The following is a 17,451-nucleotide window of genomic DNA, read 5'->3' as shown; positions in this document are numbered from 1 at the left end:
AGCTTTCTTCACAGTCCAACTCTCACATCCATACATGACCACTGGAAAAACCATAGCTCTGACTAGACAGACTTTTGTTGGCAAAGTAATGTCTCTGCTTTTTAATATGCTATCTAGGTTGGTCATAACTTTTTTTTCAAGGAGTAAACGTCTTTTAATTTCATGGCTGCAGTTACCATCTGTAGTGATTTTGGAGCCCAAAAAAATAAAGTCTGACACTGTTTCCACTGTTTCCCCATCTATTTCCCATGAAGTGATGGGACCGGATGCCATGATCTTCGTTTTCTAAATGTTGAGATTTAAGCCAACTTTTTCACTCTCCACTTTCACTTTCATCAAGAGGCTTTTGAGTTCTTCTTCACTTTCTGCCATAAGGGTGGTGTCATCTGCATATCTGAGGTTATTGATATTTCTCCCAGCAATCTTGATTCCAGCTGGTGCTTCTTCCAGCCCAGCATTTCTCATGATGTACTCTGCATATAAGTTAAATAAGTAGGGTGACAGTATACAGCCTTGACATACTCCTTTTCCTATTTGGAACCAGTCTGTGTTAAGTACTAAAAAACAAACAAACAAACAAAACTCATAGCTCTATAACCTTTTAACTGAGTAACTTTAGCCTAATCATCAGGTTGCTCTAAGCCTCCATTTTCTCTTTAAAATGTACACAGTACTAATAAAAGTAATGTACTTATTCATAAAAATATTAGTAATTATTAATACTAATTAGTACTGTGAGTATTAAATGAGATCATGTATATCAAATAGCATCACACATAAGTGTACATTCCTTGGTTGTTACTTTTTAAAAATGGTCTAATGCGTGCTTGACAATGCTACATTTATTTTGCTTCACTAGGCACTGCAAGTTCTATTTCCACAATTTCTTCTATTATTGAATTCTTAATTTTCAGTTATTTTACAGAAGTGTAACTCTAGAGAGAGTAAATACAGGTTCAAAGCCACATTGTTGGTGCAAAGAGAAAATATGAAGCAAGGTCAGTTAGATCTTGCTTTCATCTTTTTTTTTTTTTTTTTTTCCCCTGAGCCTGGGAAAAGCAGAGTCTGTGATTCTCTTTCCTTCAAAGGGCCTATTTCTCATCAGTAGGATCATTTCCCTCAAGCCCTTTACTTTCTCCTCATCCTTTGTCAAGTACTTTGAACCAAAACAAAGGGCACAGTAATTTTTGCATGTCTACAGTCATTCTGTTCCATTGGGAGTGAGTGTTAGCAGCGCGGTTCTCGAGATGCAGCTGCAGAGGTTGGGGTGGGGGGTGTTAGAATATGGGTATACAGTCTTTAGAAGATTTTTTGAAGCACTGAGCATCATTGATTCCTTTCAGTCCCCTCAAGTGCACTGTTTTGAGTTTTCCCACAAATCAACCCAGCCATATCATGCTGCAGTGTGTTGTGATTGTAATTGTGGGACATTAAGAGGCTACTTCACCCACTCCAGTGTTCTCGCCTGGAGAATCCCAGGGACGGAGGAGCCTGGTGGGCTGCCGTCTATGGTGTCACATAGAGTCGGACACAACTGACGCGACTTAGCAGCAGCAGCATCAGCAGCAAGAGGCTACTTCATAACCTGCAGGTTGCAAACTGCTGCTGCTGCTAAGTCACGTCAGTCATGTCTGACTCTGTGCGACCCCACAGACGGCAGCCCAACAGGCTCCTCCATCCCTGGGATTCTCCAGGCAAGAATACGGGAGTGGGTTGCCATTTCCTTCTCCATTGCATGAAAGTGAAAAGTGAAAGAGAAGTCACTCAGTCCTGTCTGACTCTTAGCGACCCCATGGACTGTAGCCTACCAGGCTCCTCTGTCCATGGGATTCTCCAGGCAAGAGTACTGGAGTGGGTTGCCATTGCCTTCTCCGAGATTACAAACTACATCACTCTAAAAAAGAAAAAAAAAAATCTTGGTTTCTCTCCTTGCTTGAATTGTACGATTATTTCTATGGAAAGCTATTGTTTGGGATTCTTTTTCCCCCAATCAGTTTCCAGAATGTTGCTCACTATCTACTGACATATCACATAAAATGGACTTCCCTGGCTCACCCACAGCTTGCCCATCCGGGACATACAAACCAGAAGGTTCACCGGGAGGAATCAGCACTTGCCTTCCGTGTCCTGATGAAAATCACACCTCTCCACCCGGAAGTACGTCCCCTGAAGACTGTGTCTGCAAGGAGGGGTACCAGGCCTCTGGCCAGACCTGCAAAGGTAAGGATCCCACTGCTGGCAGATAGGAAATATAAAAGCTGATCTCTTTTAGGGAAGTAAGGCCAGTGTTTTCATGCAGTTCACTGGGCATGATCCTCTAATCTTATTTGGGGAAAATTCTTTGTTTTTATTATCTAGCATTTCTTATCACTGAACATAGCCTTATCTTGTTCCAGAGAAAGGAGGTCTGAGACTCCAGAAGTATCAACTATGAAAACAGACTTAGAAAAGATTTAAAATGAATGTTAAGAGAGGAGTCATAGTTTTTTTTTCAGATAAATATTTTTGGTGGGGCCATGGGATGCAGCATGAGGGATCTTAACTCCCCGACCAGGGATCAAACCTGTGCCCCCTGTGGTGGGAACAAGGAATTCTCAAACCACTGGACCACCAGGGAAGTCTTGAGAAGTCTCAAATTTAACAGCAAATTTGAATAATAAATGAGCTATTTTGGACCCTGGTGATGGTTAAATCAATTTAAAGAAAATATTTTTATAAGTAATGTCCCTTGAAATTATTCATACCAAAAATTAAAAATATTTACTTAGCCAATAATTTGTACAAGAAGCTGTGGGTCCTGGGATTGTGACAGACATGTTTTGCTGGCCTTACTCATTCCTTATTTTATGCTGCTTTAATTGAGAAGGAAAATAGCAAATGACACATGAAGGTCAAGAACTAGAAAATTTCATATTCACATGGATAAAAAAATTTTCAGGCTTAAATATTTAGTCTGTCTTTAATTAGAAACAAATACCTACTAAGCATAAGATGTAAGTGTTCTTCTAAATATGCACTTGCAAATTCATATGCAATAAATGGGAATGCTGGAGGTAGTTTAGCTCTGTGTATAAAATGTCCTCTTAAACAGGAAATGTGGGGGGAGGATGCTTTATAGACAAAGGCTAGCTTTGCTTTTTAATTTTATTTCTGTCAATGTTAGTTGTCCACTGCCCTGCCCTGAAGCCTCCTGAAAACGGTTACTTTATCCGAAACACTTGCAACAACCACTTCAATGCAGCATGTGGGGTCCGATGTCACCCTGGGTTTGACCTCGTGGGAAGCAGCATCTTCTTGTGTCTCCCCAGTGGTTTGTGGTCCAGTTCCGAAAGCTCCTGCAGAGGTATGCAGACAGCCAATTCACATTGTTTATTGATTGTCTTGCTCGATGTCCTTGATTTAAACTCTAATGGACCAGTAAATTCTTTGTTGCTTTTGATTTCATGGACCACGGACCACAGAAAGAGAAGAAATTATAGGAAGTTTAGTCAGAACTACTAATAAGTTCAATTGACCGCATCGTCATAAACTGTGCCTTCTGTGTATCTTTTATGAACAAGCAAAGGAAAGGCCTGCCTGGGAAGGAAATGGACAGGTTACCTTAAACCTCAGATTTCAGGCAGCCAAGACAGGGTCCAGGGAGAGCTAGAGGATGGTCAGCATGGGGCTTTGATGTCTATTTTGATGGCAGGATTTGGGGAACCATGCCAGTATCCTGTGCCAAGAGTAGTTAGCCAACATATACATCCCCAGCCTTGACTTTGAATAGACAGCATGCCGTAATAGTTTTGCTGAGGCTTTGACTACTCCAAGACCGCATATCACCTTGCTCACTGCAGTAGAGTGAGAAGTTCTGTCTTCTTGGCTTCTCTCAGCTCCCACACCCATAAGGGAAGCCAACCTACTCACAACTTCAGGGTCACTTGTGAACCCCAGGAGACATTCATCTTTGTATTTATCAGCTACTAATACTGAACTCATCTACAAATTTTCTTAAATCCAGGTCCTAATTCAGACTCTTACCTGTATTTACAAAAAGAACAGATTGAACAAAGGAGACTTGAAAGTGAAGATGGGGGTAATGGAATCAGTGAGATTCAAAGGCAGCTGCAATTGCATTGGTAAAGTAAGATTAGGAGTCCAAGAACTGGGATAAGCCTGAGATCGCAGTTAAAAGCCAAATTAATAAGTTAGAAAATCGACCCCAGAAATCTTTCTGAGAGTAGAGCAACATTTGAAAGATTAGAAAAAAGGTGAAAGAATCAAATGACATGAGAACAGTCAGAGGAAATAGACTCTTTGCAGACTAGGAATCCAGAGAGAAAATCGAGCAGAGGAGAAGCACTCGTAGAAGATCAAAGAATGTATCTGCAAACTGAAATCTTGAAAATACACGTGACTGAAATCCTTGATACTGAACTGAAAACCACTTACTGAGTGCCAGAAAACAAATTATTGCAAACAGGTCCATGTCTGGAAATGATCTTACTGAAACTTCTGAAAGCCTTGGAAAAATTAGAAAATTGTGCCTGTTTCACAGTTAGAAATGTTTAATAACATTACCTATGAAGGAAGGGGAATCAGACTCTCCTTGAGCCCATTACTAGCCACTCTAAATTTTAGAAGATCGGCGAATTTTCCCAAAATTCTGAAAGAAAAGAATTAGACTCTAGATCTCTAAACTCTGACAAGTGATTGTTTATGTGGGAAAGCCAAGATATTCTCAGTCACATAGTTTCAAATGGTAAAAAGCCCATTCCTGAAAAAGTTAATCATAAGAACCTCTTAAATATATTCCTGTATAGTTATTAAGTTCTATGTATAATCTCTACCCCTGCTCCTAAATACCTCATGGCAAAAGGTGGAAAGCCTGACATTTTAACTTTCCCCTTACTGGCCTTCCAAAGGAGAGTGAGAAAATCAGGCAGACAATCCCTTTAGGATAAGATCTAGCCCCTGCCTCTTTAACCCTCTACAGTCTCTATCCTGAACCTTGAATCCTATGCTAAAGCCTTAAGAAATGGCCACACCTGTCAGGAAGCCATCCCTTTGTAAGTTGTTTGAACAGCCTTGATCCTCTGGTCTATAGGGACCTGTGGCCCCTATGGATAAGCCCTCCCTATCACCCATCTCCTTTGGGATGGGATGACCTCTAACCTCCATATGTGCATACACAGACCTGTTGTGCCCTCATTCTAGCCCTTATGCTCCGTGTGTCAGGGTTAGTCAGGAAAACCCAGAAAATACCCCGTCTGTGTTATGGGACAAGAAACTTATTTTAAGAATCAGACCTTACACAATTTTAGAAGGAGCTGGAAAGTAGAAGTTTCAGAAAGAGAAACTGGAGCCTCAGAAGAGTTACTACCAACCCAAGAATCCAAGCCCAGGCAGCTGCTGTAGTAGAATCACAAGAGAGAAGTGTGTTGGGAAGCCCTCTGGCTCCTCATTAATAGATTTTTATAGGCATACTTCATTTTACTGCACTTTGATTTATTTTGCTTTGTTGATGTTATATTTTTTACAAATTAAAAACCCCACATTGTCAGATTATGTTGAACATTTTTAGCAATAAAGTTAGTTTTATTCATAGTATGGAGAAACTAGCATTTTAAAGATCTAATTTAAATCTGATTAGAAAGACAGGATAATTTTAGTTGTGTTTTTGTTTTCTTAAAAGTCTTTCTAAAAGTGAGACAGAAATGAAAGATTGGTATAAAATGTAAAACTTTTCACAAATTTCATGTTACATCCTGAATGTTTTGTAGTGTTAGATAATAACTAATTCTTATACATTCTTCATTAAGGCTGTCACAATTGGGAAATGGACAGAAAATGTGAGTCTGAGAAAAAATGTAGCAATTCTTTCAAATGAGAACCAGAACATGTTCTTAAATTGTCTGCTACCAAGTAAACCGTTCTCTTAAAATATTAAATTGCTGTTTTCGAAAGGCTTAATAAATATTTAAGGATTGCTTTAATATGAATGTCAAACACTCATTGCAGAATTTTCCAGCTTATTGAAATAAAAAACGTTTTTGAAGTTAAAACTCATATATAAGCATGTTCCTATCCAAAATGATTAAAATGATCATTCTTGGTTGAAAAGGAACATAAAATATTTAAGAACTAAATAGGATTTATTACATATGCTTTTTTTTTCCCCAGAGGAGCAATGAAAGTTTATTAAAACCAACACTTTTGAGAAGCAATATAATTTGTATGTGTATGAAACATCAGGTCTCATTTACTATCAGTTCTCTTGAGACATGTTGCCAGTTCGTTTTGTCCCAAGTTGGAAAGCTGGAATCATTTCAGCAGTTTATTGAATCGAAAAGCAGTTGTTTAATGTGATTTTCTAGATTTTATATTTCTTGATCATAGTAATTTATCTTATTCACTTTTAATCCTACCTGGCATTTGGCATTGTGCTACCCCTGATGATTACCCCAAGAAAAGTCAAAATATGAAAGGCAAAATATTTTCTATGCACTTGATGGACAAACTTAATAAAACTTCTACTTACGTGATGGACCCACTCAATAAAAATCAAAACATAGAAGGCAACATAATTATACTCATTTGTCAACTGACTTCATTTCAAACTAATTGAAAATCTAGGGCTATGGTTTAACTTCTAATTCTTGAGTTTTCTCTAAAGAGTAATCAATCTTAAATATATCTTTCATGAAATCAGAATTTATATTCTGTCAACTCACATAATTTGAATTGGTTTCTTTTGAGTAGATTCTGTCAAACCATGACTTCAGTTGAATATGCACTGAATATTTTACCCCAACTTCCTTTCCTATTATTTTAAAATTAAACTTTCATCATAAGTAACTACTTGCTTGATAAGAAAAATTGACAAATTCATAAAAGAAGGAAAGACATCTTACCCAGAGTCCCAACAAAGTTCTTGATTACTATATGGTCTGCTGGATCGGAGACTGCAATTGGGTGTAGAGTTTGATGGAGTTGAAGCTCTTGTGGGAGTAATCTGGGAAGACAGGTTGTTGTCAGAGAGTGGGGTTCTTGGATTGGTCATGGTCAGGTCTGGAGGATTTAAGACTTGGAGGGGGTGCTGAAATAAGGGAAAGGACATGATTATTGGAGGAAAAGAAGTGAGGAAAATGACTCTAGGGTACTGGAATGATCATCTATATAGATAATGAAATCACCATCGTGTGTGTGCATATGTGTGTAAAAGAGAGAGGGGAAGAAAGAAAGGGAAGAGAGAGAGAGAAAAAGAGAGAAATATAAAATTGTCAAAGAATGAGAAATGGCCTAGAAGTCCGCAGACAGTTGGGGGAAAGGGATGTTGGGTATATAATATGATACTTGAGGGGAGCTGGAGGTGTTCAGGAAGAAGGGAGAGAGAATGACCTGGGAAAGCAATAAGGAAAAAAGATGACCACTCTCTTACCTCCAGCTCTGTCTATAAGAAATGACAAGATTTTTTTTTTTAAACTAGGATAAGAAAGTAAGGAAAATTTCATAAGAGGTCTGAAAACTGAATTGAACCTGAACTCTGTCCCAGAAAAAGACCCCTTCCTTTTGTTAGAACGTAGCCTGGAGAATCACAGTAAAGGCCCATTAAGAGCTGAAAGTCCCTCCCTTTGTCAGCCATCCCCAGTCTCCAGCCATCATCCCCCGGCCAGGGCCAAACTCCTTCAATAGCTTAAGTTTCCCACATGTAGGCAGAGGCAGACAACAGGAATATTATTTAGGCAATGCATTTGATAAAATACATACTTTTAATTATCCCATTCTAATTTTAAAAAAGTATTATTTATTGCTTGCAATGTGTAGGCATTATTAAATTTATAATTTTTTCTCTGTCTTTATTGAGTGATCTAATTGTTTTTATATAGTGAGAACATGCCCTCGTCTCCGCCAGCCCAAACATGGCCGCCTCAGCTGTTCAGCTGGAGAAATGTCCTACAGGACCATGTGCTTGGTCACCTGTGATGAAGGCTACAGATTAGAAGGAAGTTCTAGGCTTACCTGTCAAGTAAACGCCCAGTGGGATGGTCCAGAACCCCGGTGTGTGGGTAAGTTCTTAGGGCATGGTGCCTTGGATGGGTCATTTCTGTAGCTCTCTGGTTTCTCCTGTTTTCTGTGAACTAAAAACTGGAACTAAAAACTGGCTCATGATGAGTATAAATACACATCCATCCTGAACACCTCCAGCTCCCTCAAGTATCATATATGTATATAGATATACATTTATACTCAAGATGAGCATAAACACATGCATGTGTACATAGAATGACGAGTATAAATACACATGCATATGTATACAGATATACGAGTATAAATACACATGCATATGTATACAGATACGAGTATAAATACACATCTATATATAGATATACGAGTATAAATATACATCCATATGTATATACATATATGAGTATAAATACACATCCGTATGTATATAGATATAGAATGGGTACATACATGAACAAGTTTGTGGTTTTACTCCTCACCACTGGTAAAAAGACTTCTACACCAGAATCCAATTTTCCAACTCCCTAAAGATTACAGCTTCTAATAATAATGAATTTTGTTATACTTGGGGCACATTTGGGACAGATTTGTTTTAAAAGCAAATGCCATGTAATTCCCTCACTTTTCAGAACAGTTATTGAAATGATGAAATTATGAACCAGTGAATCTTGGCTGTAGAATTCTGTTTCATCAAAAGATTTTTCTTCATTGTCCTTCACTAAGAGTCGTGACACTCCCGTAGTTGGGTCCAGAATGGATGCAGCTTTTCCAGTTTGCTGCTGCTTATACACCATGGACACTTGAGCAATGGTAACAACAATGATCATGATCATAATGATCATGATGAAATGATGACAGCCACCGTTTAGTGAACCTTAAAAGATGTCACATACGGTAAACCTGGGAGCACTAACAGCTATTTCATTAAATAACCAACTTCCAAAATAGAAAGGAGAATTATATGTAGGGAATAAGTTGTAATATGCCAGGATCCTAGATGGGAAGGCTTTTAAATTGGTTTCTAGGTTTGTTCTAGTATGATCTAATAGGATCCAAGGCTAAGCGAGGGTCTCCAGGAAGGATGTTGGGCTTTACTGAGGGATTCAAAAACAGTCGTAGCATTGACCCTCACTGTGCAGGCTCAGAAAGCTTATAGGGGGGTATAAAATATTAAAAATAAGTAAAGTTTATTAGCAATGAGATAGCTGTTATGGCCTACTAAAAGACGTAGGCCTGATAGGCATTGTATTTCCCAGAGGCAGAAGCTACAAGGATTCCTAAACCGTAGACAGACTTAGTTGTAGTTCAGTTCAGTTTCTCAGTCGTGTCCGACTCTTTGCCACGCTATGGACAGCAGCATGCCAGGCCTCCCTGTCCATCCCCAACTCCCCCAGTTTACTCAAACTCATGTCCATTGATTCGGTGATGCCATCCAACCATCCATCCTCTGTCATCCCCTTCTTCTCCTGCCCTTAATCTTTCCCAGCATCAGGGTCTTTTCCAATGAGTCAGTTCCTCACATCATGTGCCCAAAGTATTGGAGTTTCAGCTTCAACATCAGTCCTTCCAATGAATATTCAGGACTAATTGCCTTTAGGATGGACTGGTTGGATCTCCTTGCAGTCCAAGGGACTCTCAAGAGTCTTCTCCAGCACCACAGTTCAAAAGCATCAATTCTTCAGCATTCAGCTTTCTTTATCGTCCAACTGTCACATCCATACATGACCACTGGAAAAACCATAGCTTTGACTAGACAGACCTTTGTTGGCAAAGTAATGTCTCTGCTTTTTAGTATGCTGTCTAGGTTGGTCAAAACTTTTCACCCAAGGAGCAAGCATCTTTTAATTTCCTGGCTGCAGTCACCATCTACAGTGACTTTGAAGCTCAAAGAAATAAAGTCTGTCACTCTTTCCACTGTTTCCTCTTCTATTTGCCATGAAGTGATGGGACCAAATGCCATGATCTTAATTTTCTGAATGTTGAGTTTTAAGCCAACTTTTTCACTCTCTTTCACTCTCACAACAGGCTCTTTAGTTCTTCTTCACTTTCTGCCATAAGGGTGGTGTCATCTGCATACCTGAGGCTTTTGATAACCTTAGATTTAGTTGGCATAAAACTAAAATAAAAGGAGTTAGCTTCTCCAGATATTTCACAGAATTAAATGAAAATGATGGATCTGTTCATCATAAAAAGGATGGTTTAGCAATGGAACATTAAATCTTAATAAATCCCTTTTGTTGGAAAGTTGTCTTCCTGGATTAGATGTTCAAGCTGGTTTTAGAAAAGGCAGAGGAACCAGAGATCAAATTGCATACATCTGCTGGATCATCGAAAAAGCAAGAGAGTTCCAGAAAAACATCTATTTCTGCTTTATTGACTATGAGAAAGCCTTTGACTGTGTGGATCACAATGAACTGTGGAAAATTCTGAAAGAGATGGGAATACCAGACCACCTGACCTGCCTCTTGAGAAACCTGTATTCAGGTCAGGAGGCAGCAGTTAGAATTGGACATGGAACAACAGACTGGTTCCAAATAGGAAAAGGAGTACGTCAAGGTTGTATATTGTCACCCTGCTTATTTAACTTATATGCAGAGTACATCATGAGAAATGCTGGGCTGGAAGAAGTACAAGCTGGAATCAAGATTGCCGGGAGAAATATCAATAACCTCAGATATGCAGATGACACCGCCCTTATGGCAGAAAGTGAAGAAGAACTCAAAAGCCTCTTGATGAAAGTGAAAGAGGAGAGTGAAAAAGTTGGCTTAAAGCTCAACATTCAGAAAACGAAGATCATGGCATCTGGTCCCATCACTTCATGGGAAATAGATGGGGAAACAGTGGAAACAGTGTCAGACTTTATTTTTCTGGGCTCCCAAATCACTGCAGATGGTGACTGCAGCCATGAAATTAAAAGACGCTTACTCCTTGGAAAGAAAGTTATGACCAACCTAGATAGCATATTCAAAAGTAGAGACATTACTTTGCCAACAAAGGTCCATCTAGTCAAGGCTATGGTTTTTCCAGTAGTCATGTATGGATGTGAGAGTTGGACTGTGAAGAAAGCTGAGCATGGAAGAATTGATGCTTTTGAACTGTGGTGTTGGAAAAGACTCTTGAGAGTCCCTTGGACTGCAAGGAGATCCAACCAGTCCATTCTGAAGGAGATCAGCCCTGGGATTTCTTTGGAAGGACTGATGCCAAAGCTGAAACTCCAGTACTTGGCCACCTCATGCAAAGAGTTGACTCATTGGAAAAGACTCTGATGCTGGGAGGGATTGGGGGCAGGAGGAGAAGGGGACGACAGAGGATGAGATGGCTGGATGGCATCACCGACTCAATGGACGTGAGTCTGAGTGAACTCTGGGAGTTGGTGATGGACAGGGAGGCCTGGCATGCTGTGATTCATGGGGTCGCAAAAAGTCGGACACAACTGAGTGACTGAACTGAACTGAACTCCCAGGAATCATCTATGGTTCCATAGCTGAGCGAGCAGCTTTTCTTGTGAGGGACCCAGTCTTATATGAAAAATGGTAATATATTTAATAAGGTTGCTCTGGAGTTTTTCTTTAAAACTTTAACTCTTAAGTTTAAATTAAAATTTTAAAATGCTTTAAGCTTTAAGAATTCTCTTTAAAATTTTTGTACCTATCTCTGTAATGATTTAAAGTGGATGTCAGTTTTGGTCGGTTTGAAGTATAACCATCCTTATTTAATACAGTTTATTGGGGAACAACTCACTGTAGCCCCCAAATTCTGACAATAGCCATAATTACTATGAAATTTTCCACTTAAACATTGATGGACATGAATAGAAATTATATTAGGGATTTCCCTCGTCATCCAGTGGTTAAGAATCTGCCTTCCAATGCCGATTGGACTCGGGTTCAACCGTTGTCTGGGAACTAAGATCCCACATGCCTCCGGGCAACAGAGCATGCGGGCTCAGTAGCGGTGACACGCTTGGGTCCACAAGCCACAACCAGAAAGAGCCCGTGCACTGCAACGAAAGGTCCCTCATGCCACGACTAAGGCCTGGTGCGACAAAGAATAAATAAAAGAATTAATAAAAAAAAAGAGTATTGAGTAGACAGTTGCAAAATAGGAAAATTCTGAAGATGAAGTACAATGAGAGAGATCCTGTTCTTACCGTCATAAGACGACTATGAACACACAGTGATTAATATGGTAGGTTCATGGTACAAGGATGCAGAGAACCATGGATGCAAACATGCCTCAGAAACAGACATTAGTCTGTAGAAAAATACAGTATTCAAGAAGGAAAGTTGTAGATATCAGTAGGGGAAAACTAATCTAAAAATTAGTTTGGACTCTTGCTTCATTTAAAAAATTAAGTTCAATTAATTTTATTAATTAAATGAGGCAGGTTAAGGAGTGAAATGTAGGAAAATGGGCAAACTATGGATTTTAACAGAGCATAACTTCCTAAAAAGAAAAGGACAATAGATCTGAATATCTAAAGCTTTACATTTCAGTACTTCAGACATAAATTCTCTGTATTTAAAATGCAAACAAGAAAAAGGAAAAGTTATTTGAACCACATATAAAAAAGTCAAGGTCCTTAACATTTTCTGACATATGAAACTAGACCAAAACACAAAAATATGAAGACTCCAAAGAGGGATAAAGGAAATGAATTAAGTGGACAAAGGAGACATTTTAAAAATACAATTAAAAAAATAACAAAATTGAGAAAATTCTGAAACCATAGTTATGAGACCTAAGTTGAATTATATACTGATGTAATTTCACAGATATAAATATTTTTGTTAAACAGGAAGAATAAAAATAGCTAAACATTAAATACTAGGAAAAGAGTGATTGTAAGAGAAGTTGAAAGAAGCACATAATAGTGTAAAGGAAGATGAATTATAAAAGGAGATGGAATGCAGTAGAGTGGATGAAAGGAAAATCTTTGAATAAAGTAATAGATTGTAGAAAGAATAAAGAAAGATGCAAAAGTGGAATTTTTCTAAGAAGCTATACCAAAGGGCTATATAGAGGTGTGAGGTTTTCAAAGTAATGAAACACCATTTATGATGCATGATTTTCTAAGAAAATGAAAACTATTAAATGAACCAAGAAAAAAAGTAGAAAAGCAAATAAATACTTACCTATGAGTGATTTACAAAGTAATGGAAATATCAGAGTTTACTTAGTTGTTGCTCTTGCTGTTTAGTTGGTAAGTCGTGTCCGACCCCATGGACTGCAGCAAGCCGGCTGCCGTGTCCTTCGTCATCTCCCAGAGTTTGCTCAGATTCATGTCCATTGAGTCAGTGATGATATCTAGCTCATCTGTCGCCCCCTTCTCCCCCTGCCCTCAATCTTTCCAAGCATTTGAAAATGACTGAGGGAAATATGAAACTCTTTCAGACTTTTAAAATGAAACAATTCTCATACCATCTAATTTGGCCCAAATAGTGGAAAATTAATCAGTTCATACTATCCAGCTATTATTATTCTGTTGCCAATCTGACAACTTTTACCAAGAGGAAAAAATAAAACTATGACAGCAAATATACTAGCAATCCATACTCAAAAGATTGGTCTGCCAGGATGCGTAAAGGTTTATCCTAGGAATGCAAGAAGGGTTTTAAATTAGATATTCTATTAACATAATAAATTACTTCATAACAAATAGTAAAAATTCATATGGTTGCTCAATATAAGATAAAAATGTATTCATTATCATTTGAAACACATTTTTGATAAAATTCTTAGAAACTAATTGATAACTGACATAAAAAAAAGTTCATCTTACATCTGTATCTACTTAAAAAATGTGGACAGTCTCATTAAATCTGGAAAACGAAAAGAATGCTAGAATCATCCATGTTATTTAGTAAGATTGTCTAAGATTTAGCTCTTGTAATAAATCATAAGGTTAGAGCTTAGAGGATTCAAAATCATTTATAAACTATGTGTCTACCTCTAAAATAAAATGAGACTACTAAAAGACTGAGAGTTCATTAAAGTCTTAAGAATACCAAAGAAACAACTCCTCTGTATAAATGATAAACAGAATATGTGATGAAAAACCACAGTCAGAGATCTGTATAAAATATAAAATATGTAAGAATAAACCTCAAACAAAAATATATGGAACCTGTATTACACAAACTACAAAATATTGCTGAAATAAAAAGAACATTTTAATATATTTATAAAATTTTGTCAAAAGGCAAAGTTCTTTCCAAATATATGTATAGGTAAAATGCAACCTATTCAATAGCCCAAAAGAGATTTTCTTTTTTCCCTCTTGGAACTGGGGAGTGATTCCAGGATTCATCTGGAACAATGTGCAAGCAAAACTCACTAAAATAAGATTGAAAGGGAAGTGTAATAAAGAATAGTAAAAAGGAAGTAGTTCTGCTGGGTTTTTAAATATATACTAAATTGCAAAAATGAAGAGTATGTAAGAACTTCCATCAGATCAGTGGGACATAATAGATTCCCAAACATGAGTTTCATATATTATTAAGGCAGCATCATAGCTCAGTTGAGAAGATAAGATTTATTCAACAGATAATATAGTAAAATTGGCTCGCTCCTTGGGAAAAAGCAAAATGAATCAAAATGAAGTTTTCATATGTCTTTAATACACACCAGACACCAATGTAAATACTTTATAGTTTTAAGATATAAATTAAAAATAAAACCATTAAACGCTAGAAGAGAGTATAGTTAGTATATGTAGAGTAAATATTAATCCATTTCAGAATTTATTAAACATAAAAGCAATGGGAAAAGATTCTCCATTACATTAGAAGAGATTAAATTGCCAGTGTAGGAGACATGGTTCAGTCCCTGGGTCAGGAAGATCCCCTGGAGAAGGGAATGACAGCCCACTCCAGTATTCTTGCCTGGGAAATCCCTTGGACAGAGGAGCCTGGTGGGCTCCAGCCGTGGGGTCACAAAGAGACAGACACGACTTAGCAACTAAACAACAATAATATAAAAATTCAAAATGCCATAAACAAACAATAAGAAAGAATATTAGCAGGGAATAAAATCTTGATATGAGAGCTAAAAGGTTAATTTTCTTAATTTATAAACAACTGTCCTGAAATAAAGGATTTAAAGTCCCATATGTTGTTTATATTTGAACCACAAATTTGGCTCTGACAGTCCTCTTGATCAAAGCAGAACAGGAAATCTGGACTGTCATCTGGTACATTTGTTCTTTTTTGTTCAGTCACTAAGTCGTGTCCAGCACCTTGCCACCCCATGGACTACTGCACACCAGGCTTCTATGTGCAAAAATAAAGGAACATAGCAATTCTCAGGAAAGAATTACTTCTGTTGACAGAGAGGTTTGAAAGCAGTCATTTCAGGGAGAAGGCATGATTGTAGAATATTTGGGGGGCACACAGGTTCTGCATTTACCTGTTGGTGACGTCAGGAAAGTTAACTGCAAGAATTACTATTATGCCCCAGTGCTCTTTGGAGAAGGAAATGGCACCCCACTCCAGTACTCTTGTCTGGAAAATCCCATGGACGGAGGAGCCTGGTAGGCTACAGTCCACACGACTGAGCAACTTCACTTTCACTTTCATGCATTGGAGAAGGAAATGGCAACCCACTCCAGTGTTCTTGCCTGGAGAATCCCAGGGACGGGGGAGCCTGGTAGGCTGCTGTCTACGGGGTCGCACAGAGTCAGACACGACTGAAGCGACTTAGCAGCAGCAGCAACAGTGCTCTTGTTTGTAAGTGAAAATAATAACACTAGTCGTTCCTGCATAGGATTAAAGCATGTAAAGCACTTAGAATAATGCCTGGCACATAGTAAACACTAGGTAAACTTAGTGATTATCACATGGGAAATACAGACCACGGATGCTGGTAGTGTTACCAGTAGAATCACTACTACAATAAACGTGTACGTGGGTTCGTGTGCATATACACACATATCTTGTATTAAGTCCTCATCTGATTTTCCATTCTATCTCCATTCTACCTAATTCACCTGCTATTCTTCTTCATTTCTGAAAATAACATCATTAAGAGTCTGGGCCCTAATATAACACAGTGATTCTAGGGAGAGTATAAAAACTTTTCTCAAAATCTGCTTGCTTAAAGATGCCACCATAAGCTCATAAAAATGGAAACTGATTGTTGAATCGCCACTTACCCCATGAAAGATAGACTCTAATTCACTATTTTACACTTCAGCGCCATAATGTAATATTCTGCAAACTGAAGATTCTCTACGCAAATGATAAAAGTCACAGTCAGCATTGATTTAAATACTAGTTAGAAATCTTTTAAAGATTTGATACACTGGTAGAAAACATGAGGTAACTAAAGAGATGTGTGTGTGCGCTTAGTCGCTTCAGTCATGTCTGACTCTTTGTGACTCTGTGGACTCCACTGTGCCAGGGTCCTCTGTCCATGGATTCTCCAGGCAAGAATACCAGAGTGGGTGACTATTCCCTTCTCCAGGGGATCTTCCCGATCCAGGGATCGAACCCCTGTCACGTCTACCTGCAGTGGCAGGCAGGTTCTTCACGACTAACACTACCTGGCTGAGCATAATTAACAATAACAACGTTTGTTCCGTGTCATATGCAGACCGATTGTATTTTTCTTGAGTAAAGTGATTCTGTGGCATTTTGTAATTTGTGAGAATGTAAATAATATCTTCTTGCTCTCCTGCAATAGAACGCTACTGTGCCACCTTTCAGAAGCCCAAAGGTGTTACCTTGTCACCTCCCAACTGTGGCAGGCATCCAGCCAAACCTGGCACGATCTGTCAGCTAAGTTGCCGCCAAGGATTCATTTTATCAGGAGGCAGAGAAGAAGTGAGGTGTACCACCTCTGGAAAATGGAGTGCCAAAGTTCAGACAGCTGCTTGTAAAGGTAGGTCCCCATGTGGGTCAAGTGGAAAACCAAATTCTGTATAATGACATGTTAGTAGAGTGTCGGACTATCCTTCTTTGTAACTTTTGGTGCATACCTATGGTAAAAGGGTAGATGTCACCCTGATACATGCTATGAAGATTTTGGCTTTGGGATGGTGAATTTACAAAAATCCAGTACCACATGCCAGGCAATGATAGAAAAAAATAGAAAACTAGGGATGATATTAGGGCCAGAAATCAGGTAAGTTTTCCAATGGGAATTGAAAATCTTTGAAGAATTTCTGACTCCTATTAAGCAAGTGAGATTAAATTAATTTTTTTTTTTGAAAAAAGCAAGTCATCAGCACTTTAAAACCTGCATCTCGGTACATTCACAAGAGAACATTGCCACCTTCCTTACAGCAAGAGCAGACTGCTATGAAAAAGGAGGTATGGAGAGCAAGAAAACATTCTTAGAAGTAAAAATATAAATCTCTCTAAGAGAAGGACGAAACAGCGGAGTGGAGGTTGTTGAAAACAGTATTAGTGATTTGAAGAAGCAAATTGAGAATTCCTACAG

The 17,451-nt window shown here is 38.4% G+C and overlaps 1 protein-coding gene across 1 annotated transcript in view; it reads left to right on the top strand.

Moving 5' to 3' along the window:
- Positions 1–17,451, top strand: part of SVEP1 (sushi, von Willebrand factor type A, EGF and pentraxin domain containing 1) — a 204,599-nt gene that overhangs the window by 69,698 nt on the left and 117,450 nt on the right. The window contains exons 4-7 of the mRNA XM_044940425.2: positions 2,062–2,220; positions 3,164–3,343; positions 7,872–8,051; positions 16,693–16,890. Of these exons, the coding sequence (XP_044796360.2) occupies positions 2,062–2,220; positions 3,164–3,343; positions 7,872–8,051; positions 16,693–16,890 (717 nt within the window). The remainder of the gene's footprint in view (positions 1–2,061; positions 2,221–3,163; positions 3,344–7,871; positions 8,052–16,692; positions 16,891–17,451) is intronic.

The sequence above is a fragment of the Bubalus bubalis genome, chromosome 3, assembly GCF_019923935.1.
Source record: "Bubalus bubalis isolate 160015118507 breed Murrah chromosome 3, NDDB_SH_1, whole genome shotgun sequence".
In the NCBI taxonomy this organism is placed as follows: Eukaryota; Metazoa; Chordata; class Mammalia; order Artiodactyla; family Bovidae; genus Bubalus; species Bubalus bubalis.
This window is presented reverse-complemented; position numbering and strand designations above follow the sequence as displayed.